General features: G+C 51.8%; 1 protein-coding gene across 1 annotated transcript; it reads left to right on the top strand.

The window, feature by feature from the left end:
* Positions 1-8,758: 8,758 nt before the first annotated feature.
* LOC149331908 (uncharacterized) lies at positions 8,759-10,111 on the top strand. The gene has a single exon (XM_089557441.1). The coding sequence runs from the start codon at positions 8,759-8,761 to the stop codon at positions 10,109-10,111; it is 1,353 nt and encodes a 450-aa protein (XP_089413567.1).
* Positions 10,112-18,926: the final 8,815 nt, after the last annotated feature.

Raw genomic sequence — 18,926 nt, 5'->3', positions numbered from 1 at the left:
TGTAATCTTTTTTCTTTATTCCGTGGAGAATTCCACGGCACCGGGATTCGAACAACGGCTCCCAAACCAGGCCCAACAGATATATCCCGAAGGATACCTTGGCTGCTTCATCCTGTGCTTAATCCCTTCCTCACAGGTATAGTTCAGGTAACAAACTCTGACTCATTACTAAGACATACTTTTATTACACTGTTTCTACCCACTTATCACCTTACACCTCCACTCGCAGAGCGTCAATAGGACTTAAGAGCATTTGATGGCAACTCACGCCCTATAGTTCCACCAGATACTGGTTTATAACCATCCAGAAGACGTGCAAAGACAGGTAAAAGCTGTTTAAGCCATTAGCGGCGTCTTACAGCCGTCCTATCTAAGCGTTTACAATTGCAGAAAAGTGCCCAAAAACAAAGGCAGCTTTTCGCAAGCTCAGAGATTTTGATGTTGAGGCTAAGAATACATTTCCACAATATTAATTTAACGATCCTGAAGAATGAGAGTATTGACATAACTTCCGCGTTCAAAAATTTATCTGGCAATTGTTAAAACTCATGGTTTAACAATTGCAAATTGCCAGAACCAGTGAAGGTGCACACAGAACAGGGTTGTCCCTTTACCGTATTATGGGAGACATGCTGAATTAAGGAGATGCAGTATATTTTCACAGAAAGCATCACTTCCTCATGTTTGACAAATGAAAGTGCCCAATACACTTGTCTGGCACCAAAGTCTAATTCCGGATGAAAATTCTGAAGCGGCACGTGTGTCCAGAATACCTGGCAGCCATTAACTTCCGGCAGGACTCATATCCTAGACGCGAACGCGAAAAGTGCGAGGCACTGCCTAAGGATGTTCTATTTTAAAACTAAGTTATAAGCCGCACATAATAAAATGTGTAGTGCTTGATATCATAATAGCGAAACTGTGTGGCAGGAGAGACATAGAACACAATGAAAAAAGACGTGTCCATATGCAGCTGCTACAAAGCAAGTGAACAAAAGTTAGGATGTAAAAACTCTGGCGTCAACCATACCGCTCACTGTTTTTCTAGCCTACAAAGGTTGCTACAAAGGTTATGTTCTATGCATACGTATGTGTGTACATATTGTGACACCACGAATATGACCCCCAGAAAAGCGATTCCTCTGCCACAAATGATTTCTTGTTCTGACAACATTCAGAGGCGTGACATTGTCTTGATATGAAACTCTAAGCAAGTGTTTTTCAGCTGGTTGATATTAGCTTCGAAACCGCAGAGCACATTTAAAAATTAGGGGAGCACTTTGTTGACCTAAAGTGCGGTGAGGCGGAAGCCTTAGGCGCGCGGTTGCTGCTTGTGTCACTGATGTGTGGTTAAGATTTTGAGCTTCGCCTCTGAGTGGAACGCGACAGCGTCTTGCAACGCTGCCAGGGAGCCCTCCAACCCTGCTATCCCCCCTCACCCCAACCCAACCCGGGAGGACTGGGAGGCGACCCTGCTCGGCTGCTCTGACCTGCAGGCCCAACGGGCCTTGGTCGCGCGAGCCTGGGCGGCGGCCGATGCCACTGGGGTCCCGAACTAGGGACCTCCACCTAGTATTTGTAAGGGCTGGCCCCCTCTGGGTCAGCTCATGCATAACCTCCTGTATTATAGCTGTACATAAATGTTTTCCACCACCACCACCAGGGAGCCCACAGAACGCCATCGCCCGTTCGGCTGTACACCGTGTTCGTCGGTAAATTGGTTTTTGGGGAAAGGAAATGCATCTGTATCGCGTATATCGGTGGACACCTGAACCTACCCGTAAGGGAAGGGAGGAAGATGGGAGTTAACGAAGACACCGTATTCACTAGACGCGCCTTTGTTCATTCCAAACCATCGGGCTGGCATGGCGGAGGGGTAGCGTGCTCATCTCGCACTCTGGAGACCCAGGTTCGATTTCCCACCTCGACCAATTTCCTACTCGATTTTATTTATTTATCTGGTCTGACTAGAAAGGTTAATTAGGGCAATTGGTTAATTAATTATTTAACTAAACTCAGACGCTCCAAGTAAATTGGTTGCATGGTTACTAGGAGGAGGAGGAGGTAAAATTTATTAGAGAAGAGGTCTTAGGCGCGGATTGGGGTCATGTTCCCCTCCCCGCGGTGGGCTCCTCTTCTAGGCCGGACGCCAGGTGGCCGACCGACGATGTCGTTCGGCGACCTCTTCGGCTCGCTCTGTGGCTCGGAGTTGAACCTCCTCGTCCGAGCTGAGCAGCGCGGCCTCCCACTGAGATTGGGTAGATAGCTGCAGACTGTGCGATGGCTTGTCTTGAGTACATGAGTATAGGATGTGCGGTGTGTCTGCCTTTTGGTGCCCACAGAGAGAACAGACGGGGCTGTACTGCTCCGGGAAACATATGGAGTACATGTATGGATTAAAGAAAGTGTCTGTTTGGAGCTGCCACCAACTGACTTGTGTTTTACTGAGGGATTTATGTGGTTCTGGGAAGATCTGTCTTTCTTTCTTGAAGTGGGTAGTAATTTCTTTGTAGGTTGTCATTCGCTCCTTGGCCGACCTGAGCTCGGGGTAGCGCACCTCCCGGTTAACCACGAATCCTCGGGCAAATTGGTGCGCCGCCTCGTTTCCAGGATTGTCCGAATGGGCGGGGACCCAGATCAATGTTATCTGGCGGGTATTGGAGATTTTTCGTAAGATTTTGATGGCTGCTGAGTGGGCCTTTCCTTTTGCAAAATTTCGAATTGCTGTTTTCGAGTCACTTATGATGTATTTGGCAGTGGTGGAGGTAATGGCTAAAGCTATGGCAGCTTCTTCGGCCTCCTCCGGAAATTTTGTTTTATCTATTGTCGCCGATGCAAGGGGAGAACCTCGATGATCGACAACTGCCAGAGAAAAGGCGTCTCTGTCCGCATGTTCTGCCACGTCCACGTGCGCCGTGTCTTTCTGAACTGAAAATCTTTCGTGAAGTTTTTGTGCCCTAGCCTTTCTTCTGTCCGTATCGTAGTGTGGATGCATGTTTTTGGGCAGAAGAGGGACTGTTAAGTGTTCGTGCACGTGTCTTGGAATTGGCAAGGTGTGTGTACGGATTCCTTCATATTGTATTCCTGCTTTCTTTAGGATGAAACGTCCCGTTTCAGTGCCTAATAGTTTGGTTTGGTTTGGTTTATGGGGTTTAACGTCCCAAAGCGACTGAGGCTATGAGAGACGCCGTAGTGAAGGGCTTCGGAAATTTCGACCACCTGGGGTTCTTTAACGTGCACTGACATCGCACAGTACACGGGCCTCTAGAATTTCTCCTCCAAAGAAATTCCAGCCGCCGCGGCCGGGATCGAACCCGCGTCTTTCGGGTCAGCAGCCGAGCACCATAACCGCTGAGCCACCGCGGCGGCCGGTGCCTAATAGTCTTTCATATTGTGCGGTGAGGTGTGCTTCTATCATTTCCGCTAAGGTGTTGTGAATTCCTAACTGTAATAGTTTTTCATTTCGAGTATGACGTGGGAGGTTGAGCGCAATTTTGTAGGACTGTCTAATTAGAGAATCCAGGTCGTCTCTTTCTCTTACTGTGAGGGTGACGTATGGTGTAGTGTAGTTGACTCTGCTAAGAACGAAGGCTTGTATTAGTCTCCTGGTCTCGGCTTCTTTAACTCCTCCTCGCCTATTCGCGATGCGTCTGATGAGGCAGGAGATTTGGTTGACAGTGTTTCTCAGTTTCTTAATTAACGTGTCGTTTTTTTGATTTGACTGTATCAGCATTCCTAAGATTCTTAGTATACAAGATACGCTACAACAAGCGGCAGATGTAGTAGTAGAGGAGGCACAAGCCGCGGGACTCGCGTGCTCCTCCCAAAAATCTGAAGTCCTCATCCTACACCCAAAGCGTCAAAGGAAAAATAAAGCGCCTGAGATCAAAATCTACGCGGAAGGGGCAGCCATGGTTACTAGCCAAAGTACGATTAACCCCGTTTGAAAATCGCGCACTGTGACGTCACGACCATTTCGACCAATTGAAAAGCGTGACATTTCTGTCGACAACTTCTGCTTACAACGATGAGGCATTAAAGGCTTCCGCCTTAAAACATTCACAGGAACTACGCGGCTGCACAGCAGATGTGTTTCATAAGTCCAGAAGCAGCTGCAGAAGGATTAAAGTTCAAAGGAAGCAACAAACCCGAGTATTTTTATATATTTCCTTTTCTTTTCCACTGAGGAGACAGAAAAGGTGATCATGCGCGGAATATTCCATAGGCTTTCAGTTCCTTCAGACGTCACCAAAAACTGCAACGCATCTGTTTCGTCACTCTTAGTGAAGTTCCGCATGCAGCGCGCGCGCTGTCGACGAGGGATTCGCGGTCCAATATACGACACCTCTAAGCAGTCCGTGTGGGCGGCGCTCAACGGAAGCGGCCTTTTTTAAGTGGCGCAGTTGTAAAAAAGGTCGAGAATGTAAGCGGCCGGCAGAAAACGATTAATTTCTCCTGCTTACTAAGACGTGCGCTGGCTCATGGGCACCTTATTTATGCCGCCTGCCAGCGAATTTTCTCAAGAAAGAAAGAACAATTTTCTTGCATTTCCGGGACCTCTCGCCATCATGTACCGCTGCTTAGAGACACAATACAGACATACACTTAAATATACACAATAGCAACGACACAGAACAAAAGTCACATTCGAACCCTGGACCATACGGTGCAAAGCGACCATACTTACCACTATATTAAAAACTGACACGCTGAAGGAGGACGTTATTCGCGTTAACTATGGACTCTGGGGACGAGCAATGACACGAATGTGCGGCATGGAAAATTATGAGCACCTATTATGCGCTACCATGCGTCTGATCCTATGACGCCAATGGCGTTATACATACCGTTCGTCAGGCTCCATTAATTCCAATATTTGTTTCTATAAAAGCGGTAGTTGACAGGGATTGCTTGGTTTTTCACAGGCTCGTGTGCAGTATAGCGGTCACCTATATTCCGCTACTTATTTAGGCGGTGCAATAGAAGCATAAATAAATTGAAAACTCGAGTCAAGCCGAATGCATATTTATAACGCAAGTTGTAAAAATGCTAATCACAACTTCTTAGCGTAACGGCGGCTTCCACTTCATTAGTGCGTGACACTGCGCACATATTTTATTTATAAATGAAGTCGATGCGTCAGTGAATAGAACTATAGCATGCTTACCCTCGTAAAACTGCTGATTAAAATAATATAGAGATGAAAAAAAATTGCTGAGGCTCAGCTTGGCTAAGCCTGGGGAATGCGAAGCATATTAGTGGCTAGGCTTGGTAATACATGGCTTTCCTTGGTTGAATACTTGGTCATTTTAATACAACCCCTAGAAGCCTTCGTCGTGGGGGAAGACAACGGCATGGCTACAGCGGAACGCCGACTAACCCCGAGACGCGCGTTGGGTGAGCGCCTCTGCCTGCCCGGTGGAGCGAGCGTTTCACCTGATTGATTGTACAACATTTTATTCGCCGGGAAGAGCTTGGCAAGAGGTCGCGTTAAGTGGTCGAGAGTACATAGCCCTCGACGACTTTGTCAGCCCACTCCACCGCCAAAACTTGCGTTCTGGGGTCAGAGCTAGCCAGCACGGTCTCCCACCGCTCGAGAGAAGGAGCTGTAACTAGATCACCCGGAGGTGGCTCTATTTTGCAGTCCCACAGGATGTGATCGTAGGTAGCACGTTGGCCACAGTGTTTGCAGTTTGGGTTGTAAAGATCTGGATAAATGTGCGCGAGGAGTGATGGGGTGCGTATCGATCTCGTCTGTAGACGACGCCACGTAACCTCTTGTTCTTTAGTAAGTCTTTTGTCTGGAGGGGGGAAAATTCTCCTCTCTAACTTAAAATGATTGGTGAGATCATGATATGTGATCATTGAGTCCTTCGTGAAATTCAGGGAGCCAGACTCATCCACTGCCCGGTCGACGAAACCTCGGGCTTTATTGTGGGCTGCCTCGTTCCCCGGATTCCCCGAATGGGCTGGGACCCATATCAATTCGGAATAATTTGGTGAGAATTTGGTTGCGTTAAGGATTCTAAGGGAGGTGTTTGTAATTCGCCCTTTAGCGAAATTATTGATACCCATTTTGGAATCGCTGAGGATGATGCTCCCTTGGGTATGTGCTAGGGCGAGGGCTATAGCCGCCTCTTCTGCCGTTTCAGAGGATTTCGTTTTTATTGTCGCCGAGACGATGTGGTCACCATTCTCGTTCACAACCACAATTGCAAAGGCATTGGTATTTTTGTATTCTGCCGCATCTACATAAAGTGTTGCAGCGCGCTGTCTGTATTTCTTATGTAAGGCTTTGGCTCGTGCTTGTCTTCTACCCTCATGGTGTAAGGGGTGCATGTTTTTGGGGAGTGGTTTGATTAGTAGGGCCGTCCTATAGTCGCGGGGTCAGTCTACTTTAGCATCGTTATTCGTAGGTTGAAAGTTAATTCCGAGCCTGGTAAGAATACTCCTGCCAGTTCTGGAATTGGCTAATCGCGCTGTTTGAGGCATTAAATGGGCTTCTTTCAGTTCATTGTAGGTGTTATGTATTCCTAACCTCATAAGCCTTTCGGTTGAGGCATTTAGTGGGAGTCCTAACGCAGCCTTATAGGCCTGCCGTATCATGCTATCCAATTTGTCCTTTTCTGCTTTCGAAAATTTGAGATAAGGGGTGGCATAGAGTATCCTGCTTAGCGCAAAGGCCTGCACTAGGCGGCATAAATCTCTTTCCCTCACCCCTTGTCTGCGGTTAGCTATGCGGCGGATTAATCGCGTCGTCGCCGTCGCCGTTTCACCTACACCGAGTGTGAACGCGCGTTCGAAATGCGCGGGAATGCACGGGTGTGACGGCTAGGGGTCCCACGGCGATGGCGCGAGGTGGAGGCCGGCTCTCTCATCCGATGTCACGTGGTGTGACGTCACGGTGTCGCGTGGCGTGACGGCTAGGGGTCCCACGGCGACGGCGCGAGGTCGAGGCCGGCTCTCTCATCCGATGTCACGTGGTGTGACGTCACGGTGTCACGGGGTGTCACGGCTAGGGGTCCCACGGCGACGGCGTGAGTGGTAGCTCTAGCAATATGCTTCGCATAAAAAACTGCAATATCAGTAGTACATGTTTCGAGTCATCGTGTCATGTTATCGTTTCGAGTTTCGTTTTGTCATCGGCGACGAGACGACAGCGCGCGCTACTTTTCTCTACGCTTCAAGCTGCCGCCCTGCCTTCCTTGCCCTGTTTCCTCCTCGCACTCTTTTCGTTGTCACCTTATCAGGCTAAAACAGCGCACCAGCACAAAGACGAAGGAAGATGAGGCAAGAAAGAGTGCTGTGTCTCCTTTCATCTTCCCTCCTTCATGTGCAGGAGCGCTCTTGTAGCCTTATTATGTGATACCAGGTTGTTCATTAGTCTGCCTTGTTTCGTTGTCGCCGTCTTTCCTCCTCTGATGCCTTGTGCGCTCGTTCGCTCGGTTACGCCGATGCCGGCGCCGACGCTCAACGCACGAACGGGCGCCTGAGATCTGGGCGCAGAATTTATATTCTGCATTCACAACTACCAGTCTGTTTGTGGTTGAATGGTCAATGGCATTTTAGGTTAGATTTTGGCTACCGTCCGGAGCACGCACAGTTGAAATGGTTCTTTAGTGGGGACTCACGCAGTCCTCGCCTGCTTGTTCCGCCCTGCCTACTGCCAGTTAGGGCTCTGTTATACCCCGACGTAACGCGCGCACGCGGCACTGCCACGTCACGTTCACCAAAGCGAGACCCTCTATACTCCGAGGCAGCTTGACTACCGGCATGGAGGAAAAAAAAAAACTAGGAGGTTGCGTGATGTAATAATCTTGAAGCCTAACCATAAAACTATAATAGAAAGCATCATGGGAAATAGGCCCTCACGTGACAAGGCCGCGGTAGCTTTTAGCCCGATTTCGGTTTCAGTATCGCTCTTTCGCTGTGTGGCGCTGCGCTTCTGCGCTGCATCGGAGCACCAACGTTCACTTAAAAACACCGCGATCCAAGCTGGTTGACAGTCTGGTAACTGTTCAGGGCCTATTTCCCAAAAGTCAGTGCGCAAAAGGACCCTCGGCAGCGGCGTCAGAGGAGGATGGCTTGCAGAGGCTGAGCGCGTGACGTCACGCTCCCTCCTAGTTTTTTTTTTTCCTCCATCACCACCGGAGTGTTCGACGGCTTCGGCACGCTCTGACGGTGCTGGCTTCGAAATGGAACATGTGCCTATTCTGCGCCAGGCGCTTCGAAGCCGCGAACCCAGAATACACCGCGCGCGTCGGCTGCGGAGCGGGCAGACCATGGAGGAAAGAAAGAACTTCTAAAGCAGGTGGTATAGTAGTCATGGATAGTGAAACATACATTGAGGAAGGCATGAGACAACTCTCTAACAGTCGTTTCTATAAACGTCTTGAAGGAGACCGAACTGCACAATACCAACAGTAATAGCAGAGACTCTGGATCAGCTTGCGAAAAATGGGGACATAACCCTACGGTTATCTAAAGCCCACACCGCACCACACTCGTCGCCTGGTCGATTTTACTTGCTACCGAAAATTCACAAAAAGGATAATCCTGGCCACCATATTGCCACACTGCTGGCACTCTGCCGGCGCCACCTGGTGGCCGAACCTTGGCTCCAGGCGCGTGGCCGCGCGTCGTCTTCGTTCTGCATGAGCTCGGCGGTTCGGCGGGCTTCGTCCTAGGAAACGCTGTGCTTCCCGCTTTTCTGCTGCGTTTGTCGGTGACATTTGGTGGAGGTGCTGGGTAACATCCCATGTACGCTGAGCCCGACGACAGCCTTGACGCTTCTCCCCGACCCGCGGACGCCACACCCGTCCACAAAACGAGCCGTCGCCTGCGAGGCCTGCAACCCGAGTTCGAGCCACTAACAAGACCTGTGAGAGCGATGACGTCCACCACTGGCAGCCGGACAGGTCAGTCCTCCGGCAGTGCCCCACCGTGCGTCCTTCTCGCACCTCGTTCGCCACCATCCTTCCACGGCGACCGGTTTGAGGATGTAGAAGACTGGTTGGCCAATTTTGACCGCGTGGCCGCATTTAACCAGTGGGACGAGGAGCGGAAGCTGCTGAATGTATATTTCGCACTGGTCGACTCGGCGAAAACGTGGTTTGAGAACCACGAGGCGTCCTTTTCCAACTGGGCAGCTTTTCGCCGTGAGTTGCTCGCCACATTCAGCTCGAGCCAACGGAAGGAGAACGCTGAAATTGCCCTTCGCTCCAGGTCACAGCAGTCCAACGAGAGCGTGGCCATGTTTATAGAGGACATGACACGCCTCTTCAATCGGGCCGACCCTACCATGCCAGAAGCTACAAAGGTGCGGCACCTTATGCGTGGGGTGGAGGAGCAGCTGTTTGCTGGCCTCATGCGCGACCCTCCGCTAACCGTCGCCGCCTTCTCCAAGGAAGCTACCTCCATGGAGCGTTCGCTGCTGGAACGGAGCACCCAATACGGCCGTCAGGCAAATGTAGCGGCCACTCAGTACTTCGCGCCCTTGCCAGGCCCCGGGGATGAGGCGCTGCGAGAGATTGTACGGAGCATTGTCCGCGAAGAGCTGCGACACTTCCGCGTGGATGCTCCGTCGGCAAGCATACCTTCTACAGGGGACGTCATCCGTGACGAAATCCAGCGCGTGGTACAGCCACCACCAGCACCACTACCGGAGCCACACGTCATGTCCTACAGCGATGCCCTGCGCCGACCTGCTCCCATGCCGCAAGAGTTTTGCCCAGTTGCCGGACCTCGAACATCCCACCGTTACGTGCGCCCCGTCGAGCAGCAGCAGAACCTGCGCCCTCCTATCAGCAAAGCGCACGTGTGGCGCACGCCCAACGACCGCCCGCTCTACTATCACTGCGGGGGGCCTGGCCATATTCTGCGGCATTGCCCGTACCGGCGTATGGGTTTGAGAGGATTCCCGCCCGACGCGCCTCGACCTTGCTATGGCGAAAGACCGCAGGACATCGACGAGTACCTCGCCGCTCACGTGCTGCCCCCGGCCTCGCAGCAGAGCCAATCGCGATCGCCATTCCCGAGGCGCTTTGCTTCGCCCAGTCGGCCCTCAACATCTGGTAAGTTCAGACGCACGACTCCTCGCCGGGAAAACTGAAGACGGCGTCCTCCGGGGGTAGGGCCGTCGCCACTGTACAGAGTCAACAGCCACCACCCGACGATTCGACGCCCCTGCCCGGGGGATGGCGACCCGATCCGACGACCTCTCCGACGACCTCACCGACGTGCTGCGAACGATTAGTTTCATCTGAAATTTTTGTAACCGCCGACAGTTATCAAGTGACCGCACTCGTCGATACCGGCGCTAATTTTTCTGTGATGAGCAGTCAACTCGCCACGACTCTCCGTAAGGTTCTGACGCCTTGGTGTGGACCCGTGATTTGCACCGCCAGTGGCCACGTAGTGACGCCGATCGGCGCCTGCACCTGCCGCATCCAGATCCGGGGTCTTACTTTCACTGGCTCCTTTGCCGTCTTACGTGACTGTTCTGAAGACCTCATTCTGGGCATGGATTTTCTTCAAGAGTATGGTGCGGTCATCGACCTTCGGGAACTCATGGTATCTTTTTCCGCCCAGCGAGCCGTTGACACCCACACCAAGCCATGCAGAGTAATGTTGCGCCTATGTGACGACTATGTAACGATCTCTCCGCGAGCCAGCAAGTTCGTCACAGTCGAGTGTAATGGCAGCACCGGCACCCTTGGCATCGCTGAAGCGAACATGTCGCTGCTACTCGCTCGAAAAGTTTGTGTAGCTCGAGGCCTAGTAGATCTTACCAACGGTCGCACCGACATTAGTTACGAACTTTACCCGTGAACCGCAACATCTCAGGAAAACAGAGGTCGTCGCTTATTTTGACGAGCTCGGAGAGTGTACCAGGCAGTGCTCTTTGTCCACGACGTCAGATCACGACGAAGCGACAGCTACAGCCATCCCGACCGACGTCAACCCGCACCTCTTGGCCAGTCAGAAACGCTGCGTAAAAAACTTCATCTATTCCTTCCGCGATTGTTTTGCATCAACTTCCAAGGTGCGACAGACGCCGCTTACAAAGCACCGAATTGTCATTGCTGACGACCAAAGACCAATATGTCAGCGCCCTTATCGGGTATCTTCAAAAGAACGTGACGCCATCCGCCGCCAAGTTACACAAATGCTCCAGGACGACGTCATACAACCGTCCACGAGCCCCTGGGCATCACCTGTTGTCCTCGTCACGAAGAAAGATGGCACCCTCAGGTTCTGCGTGGATTACAGGCGCCTCAATAACGTCACGAAAAAGGATGTGTACCCTCTGGCACGCATTGATGACTCTCTAGACCCCCTGCGCCATGCCACCTATTTTTCGTCTCTTGACCTCCGCAGTGGGTATTGGCAAATAGAGGTCGACGAACGCGACCGAGAGAAGACCCCCTTTATTACCCCTGACGGTTTATACGAGTTTAAGGTGCTCCCTTTTGGCTTGTGCTCGGCCCCTGCCACATTCCAACGAATGATGGACACCGTGCGATCTGGACTGAAGTGGCAGTCGTGCCTCCTATATCTCGACGATGTCGTGATCTTCTCCGACACGTTCGATGAGCACCTGAAACGTTTGCGTGCTGTTTTCGAGGCCATACGTTCCGCTGGTCTCTCTCTCAAGCCAGAGAAATGTCACTTCGTGTTTCATCAGCTGAAGTTTCTTGGTCACATTGTCAGCGCTCGAGGCGTTAGTCCAGACCCCGAAAAGACGGCCGCCGTAGCCGCCTTCCCCAAGCCCACAGACCAACGGAGCCTGCGTCGTTTCTTGGGCCTCTGCGCGTACTATCGCCGGTTCGTTCATAATTTCTCCAAGCTAGCTGAGCCTCTGACCAGCCTGACGAAAGACGCTGAACCCTTCTTGTGGGGGCAGGACCAGGAAAGAGCCTTCACGGAACTCAAGTCCCGTCTCCAATGTACGCATGTGCTTGGCCACTTCGACGAGGACGCCGACACAGAACTACATACTGATGCCAGTAACGTTGGCCTCGGTGCGATCCTTGTTCAGTGGCAGGATGGTCTAGAACGCGTGATTGCTTACGCCAGTCGACTTCGTCTCGTTCCCATGTCATCTATTCCACCACGGAGAAGGAATGTCTGTCTGTGCTGTGGGCCGTTACGAAATTTCGTCCGTACCTGTATGGCCGCCCATTTCGGGTTGTGAGCGATCATCATTCCCTGTGTTGGCTGGCGAATCTGAAAGATCCCTCGGGGCGGCTTGCTCGTTGGAGCCTTCGGCTCCAAGAATTTGATGTCACCATCGTGTACAAGTCCGGCCAGAAACACAGCGATGCTGACTGTCTATCCCGCGCTCCTATTCCCTGCCCCATGGGCGAGTCCGACGACGATTCCGCTTTTCTCGGTGCTGTCACCGCGTCCACCCTTGCCCGCCAACAGAAGGCCGACGCCGAACTGCTTCCTCTCATCGAGTATCTCGAAGGAACCGCTCCATCTCCTCCTCGAATCTTCAAGCGCGGGCTGTCATCGTTTTGTTTGCGCGATGGTGTCCTCTATAAAAAGAATTACGGCCCAACGGACACTGCCTATCTGCTTGCCGTACCTACAGCGCTTCGTGACGAAGTTCTGCGTGCGTGCCACGACGACCTTCCTTCGGGCCACCTCGGGTTTTCCCGCACGTTGGCGCGCATACGTCACAAGTACTACTGGCCCAGGCTTGCTGCGGTTGTCCACCGCTACGTCCGAACCTGCCGTGAGTGCCAGCGCCGGCAGACGCCGCCGACTAAACTAGCCGGGCTCCTGCAGCCGATCGATCCCTCACGCCTCCCATTTCAACAGGTCGGCATGGACTTACTCGGCCCATTTCCGGCGTCTTCCATGGGTAACCGGTATATTGCTGTTGCCACTGACTATCTTAGCCGCTACTGTGAGACCAAGGCCCTTCCCCGTGGTACCGCAGCCGAAGTTGCACATTTCTTCATTCACAACATTGTACTTCGTCACGGAGCCCCTACAGTCGTATTAACTGACAGGGGCACCGCCTTCACGTCGGCACTTACGAGCGAGGTACTTCGACTCAGTGGCACCAGCCATCGAAGGACTACAGCTTACCATCCGCAAACGAACGGACTGACTGAGCGGCTTAACAAGACAATTGCCGACATGATTTCGAAGTATGTAGACGATGACCATGGGAACTGGGACCGGATACTGCCTTACATCACGTTCGCTTACAACACTGCTCTACACGAAACGACACGCTTCACTCCGTTCCATTTGGTGCACGGTCGCGAAGCCTTGACCATGCTGGACGCCATGCTTCTTCCAGATCCTGCTCCCTCTTCTTTCGTAGCGAACCAATTTGCTCGTGACGCCGAAGCCGCTCGCCATGTTGCTCGACAGCGAATCCGGCACCAACAACAACGTGACGCCGAGCGTTACAACCTACGCCGCAGGGAAGTGATTTACACACCCGGTGATCAAGTCTGGGTGTGGAGCCCGATCAGCTTGCGGGGGCGCTCTGAGAAGATTCTTCGCCGTTACTTCGGTCCCTACCAGGTGTTACGCCGCCTCAGCGCGGTGACCTACGAGGTGCTCCCTCAAGGAACTGTCCGGTCCTCACGACAACCGACGCCCGAAGTAGTCCACGTGACGCGACTGAAGCCGTATTACTCCCGTTAGCCCCTTTTCACGCAGACACTCGCGCCGTTCACTTTCCGCCTTCCCTTCATTATTTTTTTTTCCGCCCGTGCGGCATCGGATCGATGCCTCTTGGAAGAGGGGGGGCAATGCCACACTGCTGGCACTCTGCCGGCGCCACCTGGTGGCCGAACCTTGCCTCCAGGCGCGTGGCCGCGCGTCGTCTTCGTTCTGCATGAGCTCGGCGGTTCGGCGGGCTTCGTCCTAGGAAAGGCTGTGCTTCCCGCTTTTCTGCTGCGTTTGTCGGTGACAATATAGTATCTGGCATTGGCACGATCACGCAACCAATTTCCAGTTACACTGGCACATTAATCAGAAATATTCCAAAAAAACACCTATCCTACATGGACACAAACCATTCCCTTCGCGAAATAGCAGGTCTTAAACTTCCGGAAGGAGCCTTTCAGGTAACATTACATGTATACTCTCTCTACGCTAACATTCCTCATTCCGATGGCATCACATCTCTCACCGAAGCGTACAAACAAAATAGAAAGAAGGAGGCCCCTGCTCCACGTGTTCTAGAAATACTTGAAAAAATCGTACTCAACTACAACAACTTTGAATTCAACAATCAACACTATTTACAAATTAATGGCACAGCCATGGGTACAAGGATAGCCCCCACCAACGCCAACATATTCATGCATAATATTGAATCTAAATTTTTTTATAGACTCTCTCATTAAGCCCATCCTATACAAACGCTATTTGGATGACATTTTTTTACTTTGGACTGACACAGAGCAAGAAAACTTACATTTTATTGAACAATTCAAGCTTGTCCACCCCATCATATCGTTCACTAACGCGTACTTCCACAGCACAATTACTTCCTAGATGTTGAGATTTCGGTAAAGGAAGGCTCACTTACCACTACCGTATATAGAAAAGCGACGGACCGTCAGCAATACCTACGCTTTCAAAATTGTCATACTCGTCACTGAAAAACAAGTATTCCATACTCTCAGACACATCGATTTAAAAGAATCTGCTCCGAAGATCAAGACTTGATAAGGAATTCTAACCGCATGCGAGAAGTCCTCACCGAGCAACGATATCCCCCTGCCATTGTCGGCGATGGAATTCAAAAGGCATCTAAACTCAACGGAGAGAAAATACTAGAGGGACGTCGACGCAGCGAAGAAACAGCTCGCCGAGCATACTTGGTATTGACCTTCACGAGTAACCCCCCCCCCCCCCCAACGTAAACAAAATCCTTAAAAAAACATTTCAACATTCTCGAACAAAGCGAGCGCCTGGCCAAAATTTTCGCTACTCCCCCTCAAGTAGTCTACAAACGACCGAAAAACACTCGAAACATTCTAGTACACTAAAAAACACATAACCACCTGGGTTTAGGGTGCCGACCCTGCGGAAAAAGTACATGTCAGGTCTGCAAACATGTGAACAACCACCTGTGCAATAAGCACAGCCTCAGACTTTAAATGGAAAATCAATGGCAGCTTTAATTGTGATTCCTCGAAGGTTATCTCTCCTAGAATGGAGTGTGCGCAGTATGCGGTACATTGGGCAGACGGTTAACCCTCTACGAATTCGCTTTAATAACCATCGCGCTCATGCCCTATCTCTACCCAACCTCCCCTTGTCAAAACACATTAGAAAAAAACACCCATTTAACGCATTTAAATTAACAGACTTAAAGGGTGGGTTCCACAACAACCGGGAACGGGAGCGACACGAGTTATACTTTATAAGTTTGGAACAATTGCCCACGGCATTTACGAATGCCTGGGTGTTTTGTCTTACATCCGCCCCTTGCAAAGCCAGCGCTGATCACCTGAGTCGCGGCTTGACATGCCTCGGCCGTTCCTTCCCTTTCGAATGCTTTCAAGATCCCCCCCTCCCTCTACAATTACACAGATGTCTTCATCCCCACCCCACTCCTCCCTTCTCCAGTTTGGCCATCTTGACGAGCGCGGCGCAATCAAAGAACCCTCGCTTGAGCTCCCGCCACCCATACTGGCTCCACGCCACTGTTCTTCCCCAAATCGCATACATTCCTTTTCATTGGTTGCATGCATATGTGCGCATCTACTGCCCACGTGTGTCTAGTTACATTCTACTGTGCCCGCCTTGACTTGTCGCGCCGGAGTTCCACATGGCGGATAGGATAGGATAGGATAGGATAAACTTTATCGCTGTAATTGGCAGATATTACGGTCTACAGAATTCTTCCATCTTCTTGTTTATGGCTTGGTTCTGTATCACAGGGTCGACGCCCCTATTCCAGGGCACCGCTTAGTTTGGCTGCTCGCTGGGCATGGATGACCAACCCTCGTTGGAGGGCCGGGTTGCCGCTAGAGAGCAAACTCTCCCACTGCTCCGCACTCGCATTTTCGATCCCGTGGAATGCTTTGTTCCTGTCGCACTCCCAAGTGATATGATACAGGGTGGGTGTTTCACCGCACCATGGGCAGATGTCCCTATATTGATCGGGAACATTTTGCCTATGATGTGTAAATTGGGAAAGGTTCCGCGGTTTGCATTTTCCGCGAGTACACTGCTTCTTGTTGATTAAATATATTGTGACGCCCATGAAAAGGCGATACCTATTCTGTATGGTCGGCGCTGTTGACTAAGTCGAAGTTGAGGAGAACGAGGTTCTTGGCGTCTCGTGCTCGGCAAGCGGACCCAGCTGTTTTGAATCCTCCGTCCCGGTCTTAATAAACCCCTGGACGTAATATCTTGGTGGAAGGTGCCGGGTATACTGGTTTCCCGAAGACAGATCCTCTGCTTCAACCTCGCCGGAGTCGTCGCATTGTTGGTCTGCCGCCTTCTGTGCTTATGATGTCCCTGGACGGCGACGCTCCCAGGTCTGTGCCCAGCAGTTCGTGGCAGCATTTCCGGAAGCCACGACCGTTCGCAGGCTCAACCAGCGAGGACGTGGATTAATGGCTTACCCACTACGAACGGGTGAGCCGCTACAATAAGTAGAACTCTTCCTCTCGACTTGCCAACGTCGTCTTTTCCCTAACCGACACGGCCCTAACGTGGTACGACAACCACGAGGATTCATTTACGACATGGGACCGCTTTGTAGAGGAGCTAAAGAAGTGTTTCGGCGACTCTGTCACAAAGAAGAAGCGGGCTAAACAAGCGCTTCCGCAAAGGGCTCAGCTTCCAGGAGAGACCTGTACAAAGTACATTGAAGAAATCATTAAATTATGCAAGGTCGTCTCTCCTGGCATGAATGAAGAGGATAAAGTGGGCCACCTGCTTAAAGGATTTCAAGAAGACATTTATAATTTTCTCATTGGCAAAGCAAGTCTCGAGTCCGTGTCTGACGCCATCCAGCACTGCCGCACATTTGAGACATTGAAGATGCGTCGCATCACGCCGAAATTCGGACGTTTGGCCGGAGTGACAACGGTGGAAGCCGTAGACACAACATCGTCGTGTGATCTGGCTTCCACGATCCGCCAGATCGTGCGCGAAGAGTTGACCAGGTCGCTGGAACTCACTCGAAATTCTTCAGTGCTCCCCCCTGAGTGTCCCACGCGCCCTCCTCCGCCAGCTGCAGTTAACGCAGCGGACTTTGAGGACCACCGGGTGCCCCGACGGCTGCGGCCGAGCAAAATACCGCGATCGCCTCCAGGGCACCGGCCCCGCTTTTACCAACATCCGCCGGCCACATACGACGATAACATTTGGCCCAATACTAGGCACGAACACTACTTGCCGGCTCAACGTGCTCCTGGTCCCTCTCTTGTATGTTACCGCTGCGGTCAGCCCGGTCACATTTCACGATTTTGTCCCCACCGCCAACCATCGCGTTACGGCTCCTCAGGCTATCCTCCGCGGCAAGATTACCAACCTGTACCTTCGCGGCGCCCATCCTACCCGCCTGATGTCGACAACCGATGGCCTGCACAAATGCGGAATAGTTCACCGGCATCCGATAGAAGCGTGACTCCACCTCCAGCTTCCCGCACTCGTTGATCTCCATCACCCCGATGCCGCTCCACCTCGCCTCCGCCGGAAAACTAGTCGGCGCGACCAGTGGGGGTGAGGTCGCTGGAAGTCTGCCGCCGGAAGAGATAGATACCCCTGCCTGTAGTTATGTTGCGGAACAAAGTGAATGTCCTAGTGGATGGCGTACCTGTTATGGCTTTAGTGGATACCGGTGCTACTGTTTCCGTTATGAGCGCTGCATTTAAGTGTCTCCTTGGACGCAAAGTTTTGTTTCGGTGGGACAAAAATATCCAGTTTTGTGGTGTGAGTAGCGAACCGTTGCCTGCAATCGGAGTGTGTACTGTTAAGGTTTCTTATAGTGGTGAAGTGTTCAGCACGGAAATGGCGGTGCTCGCCCGATCGACGCATGACGTCATTCTTGGGCTCGACTTTTTGCAAATGTGTGGCGCCAACGTCGATTGTCGCACCGGTGAGCTCAGCGTCGGCAAATGTTTTACCACTGGCCTTGCGGAAGGCTCTCACCCTGGAGAGAGTGTGCTCGTTGTTACCCGAGATACTGTCGTCCCTCCTTCTTCGGCCGTGTGCGTACCGGTTTCCTGTCCCGATACCACTGTCGACGTGTTTGATGCGACTGTGAAACCGAACCATCTCACCTGCATGAAGAAGAATATTTTGGTTCCGCATGCCATGGTTTCCGTCACTAACGGTCGCACTGGACTGTGGGCAGTGAATTGTTCTACAGAATCCGTAGTTCTCCCTGAAGGCCAGAAGCTTGCGTCGTGCAGCCACGCCTCACAGGTGTCCGTTGCTTTGGTTACCGACGCCTTGTACACGGAAGCGCCAGAGTTTTGTGACGAGCCCAAGCTACTTAGCATGATTGACAACTCGCTCTCGACGCATGAGCGCCGTGCTCTCTTGGCCATTCTTCTGCGACATGCCACCATGTTTGACTTTTCACAGCCCGGTGGCCCACCTTCCATCCCCTCGTCACGGACCCTTCACAGGATTGACACTGGCGCCTCACATCCGATCCGGCAAAAGCCCTACCGAGTGTCCCCGTCTGAACGTAAGCTGATCAATGAGCAAGTGAAGGAGATGTTAACTAAGGATGTTATACAAGAGTCGTCGAGTCCCTGGACTGCTCCAGTAATTCTTGTTCGGAAGAAGGATGGGTCATGGCGTTTTTGCGTGGATTACCGTCGCCTGAATGCCGTCACGAGAAAAGACGTATACCCCCTACCTCGAATGAACGATGCCATCGACTTCCTTTTTTCAGCCTCCTACTTCTCTTCTATTGATCT

Source organism: Amblyomma mixtum, chromosome 8, assembly GCF_055824585.1.
Source record: "Amblyomma mixtum isolate Tamu chromosome 8, ASM5582458v1, whole genome shotgun sequence".
In the NCBI taxonomy this organism is placed as follows: Eukaryota; Metazoa; Arthropoda; class Arachnida; order Ixodida; family Ixodidae; genus Amblyomma; species Amblyomma mixtum.
This window is presented reverse-complemented; position numbering and strand designations above follow the sequence as displayed.

Coding starts and splice junctions, on each gene's coding strand:
- LOC149331908 (XM_089557441.1), top strand. CDS start 8,759: ATGTACGCTGAGCCCGACGACAGCCTTGACGCTTCTCCCCGACCCGCG.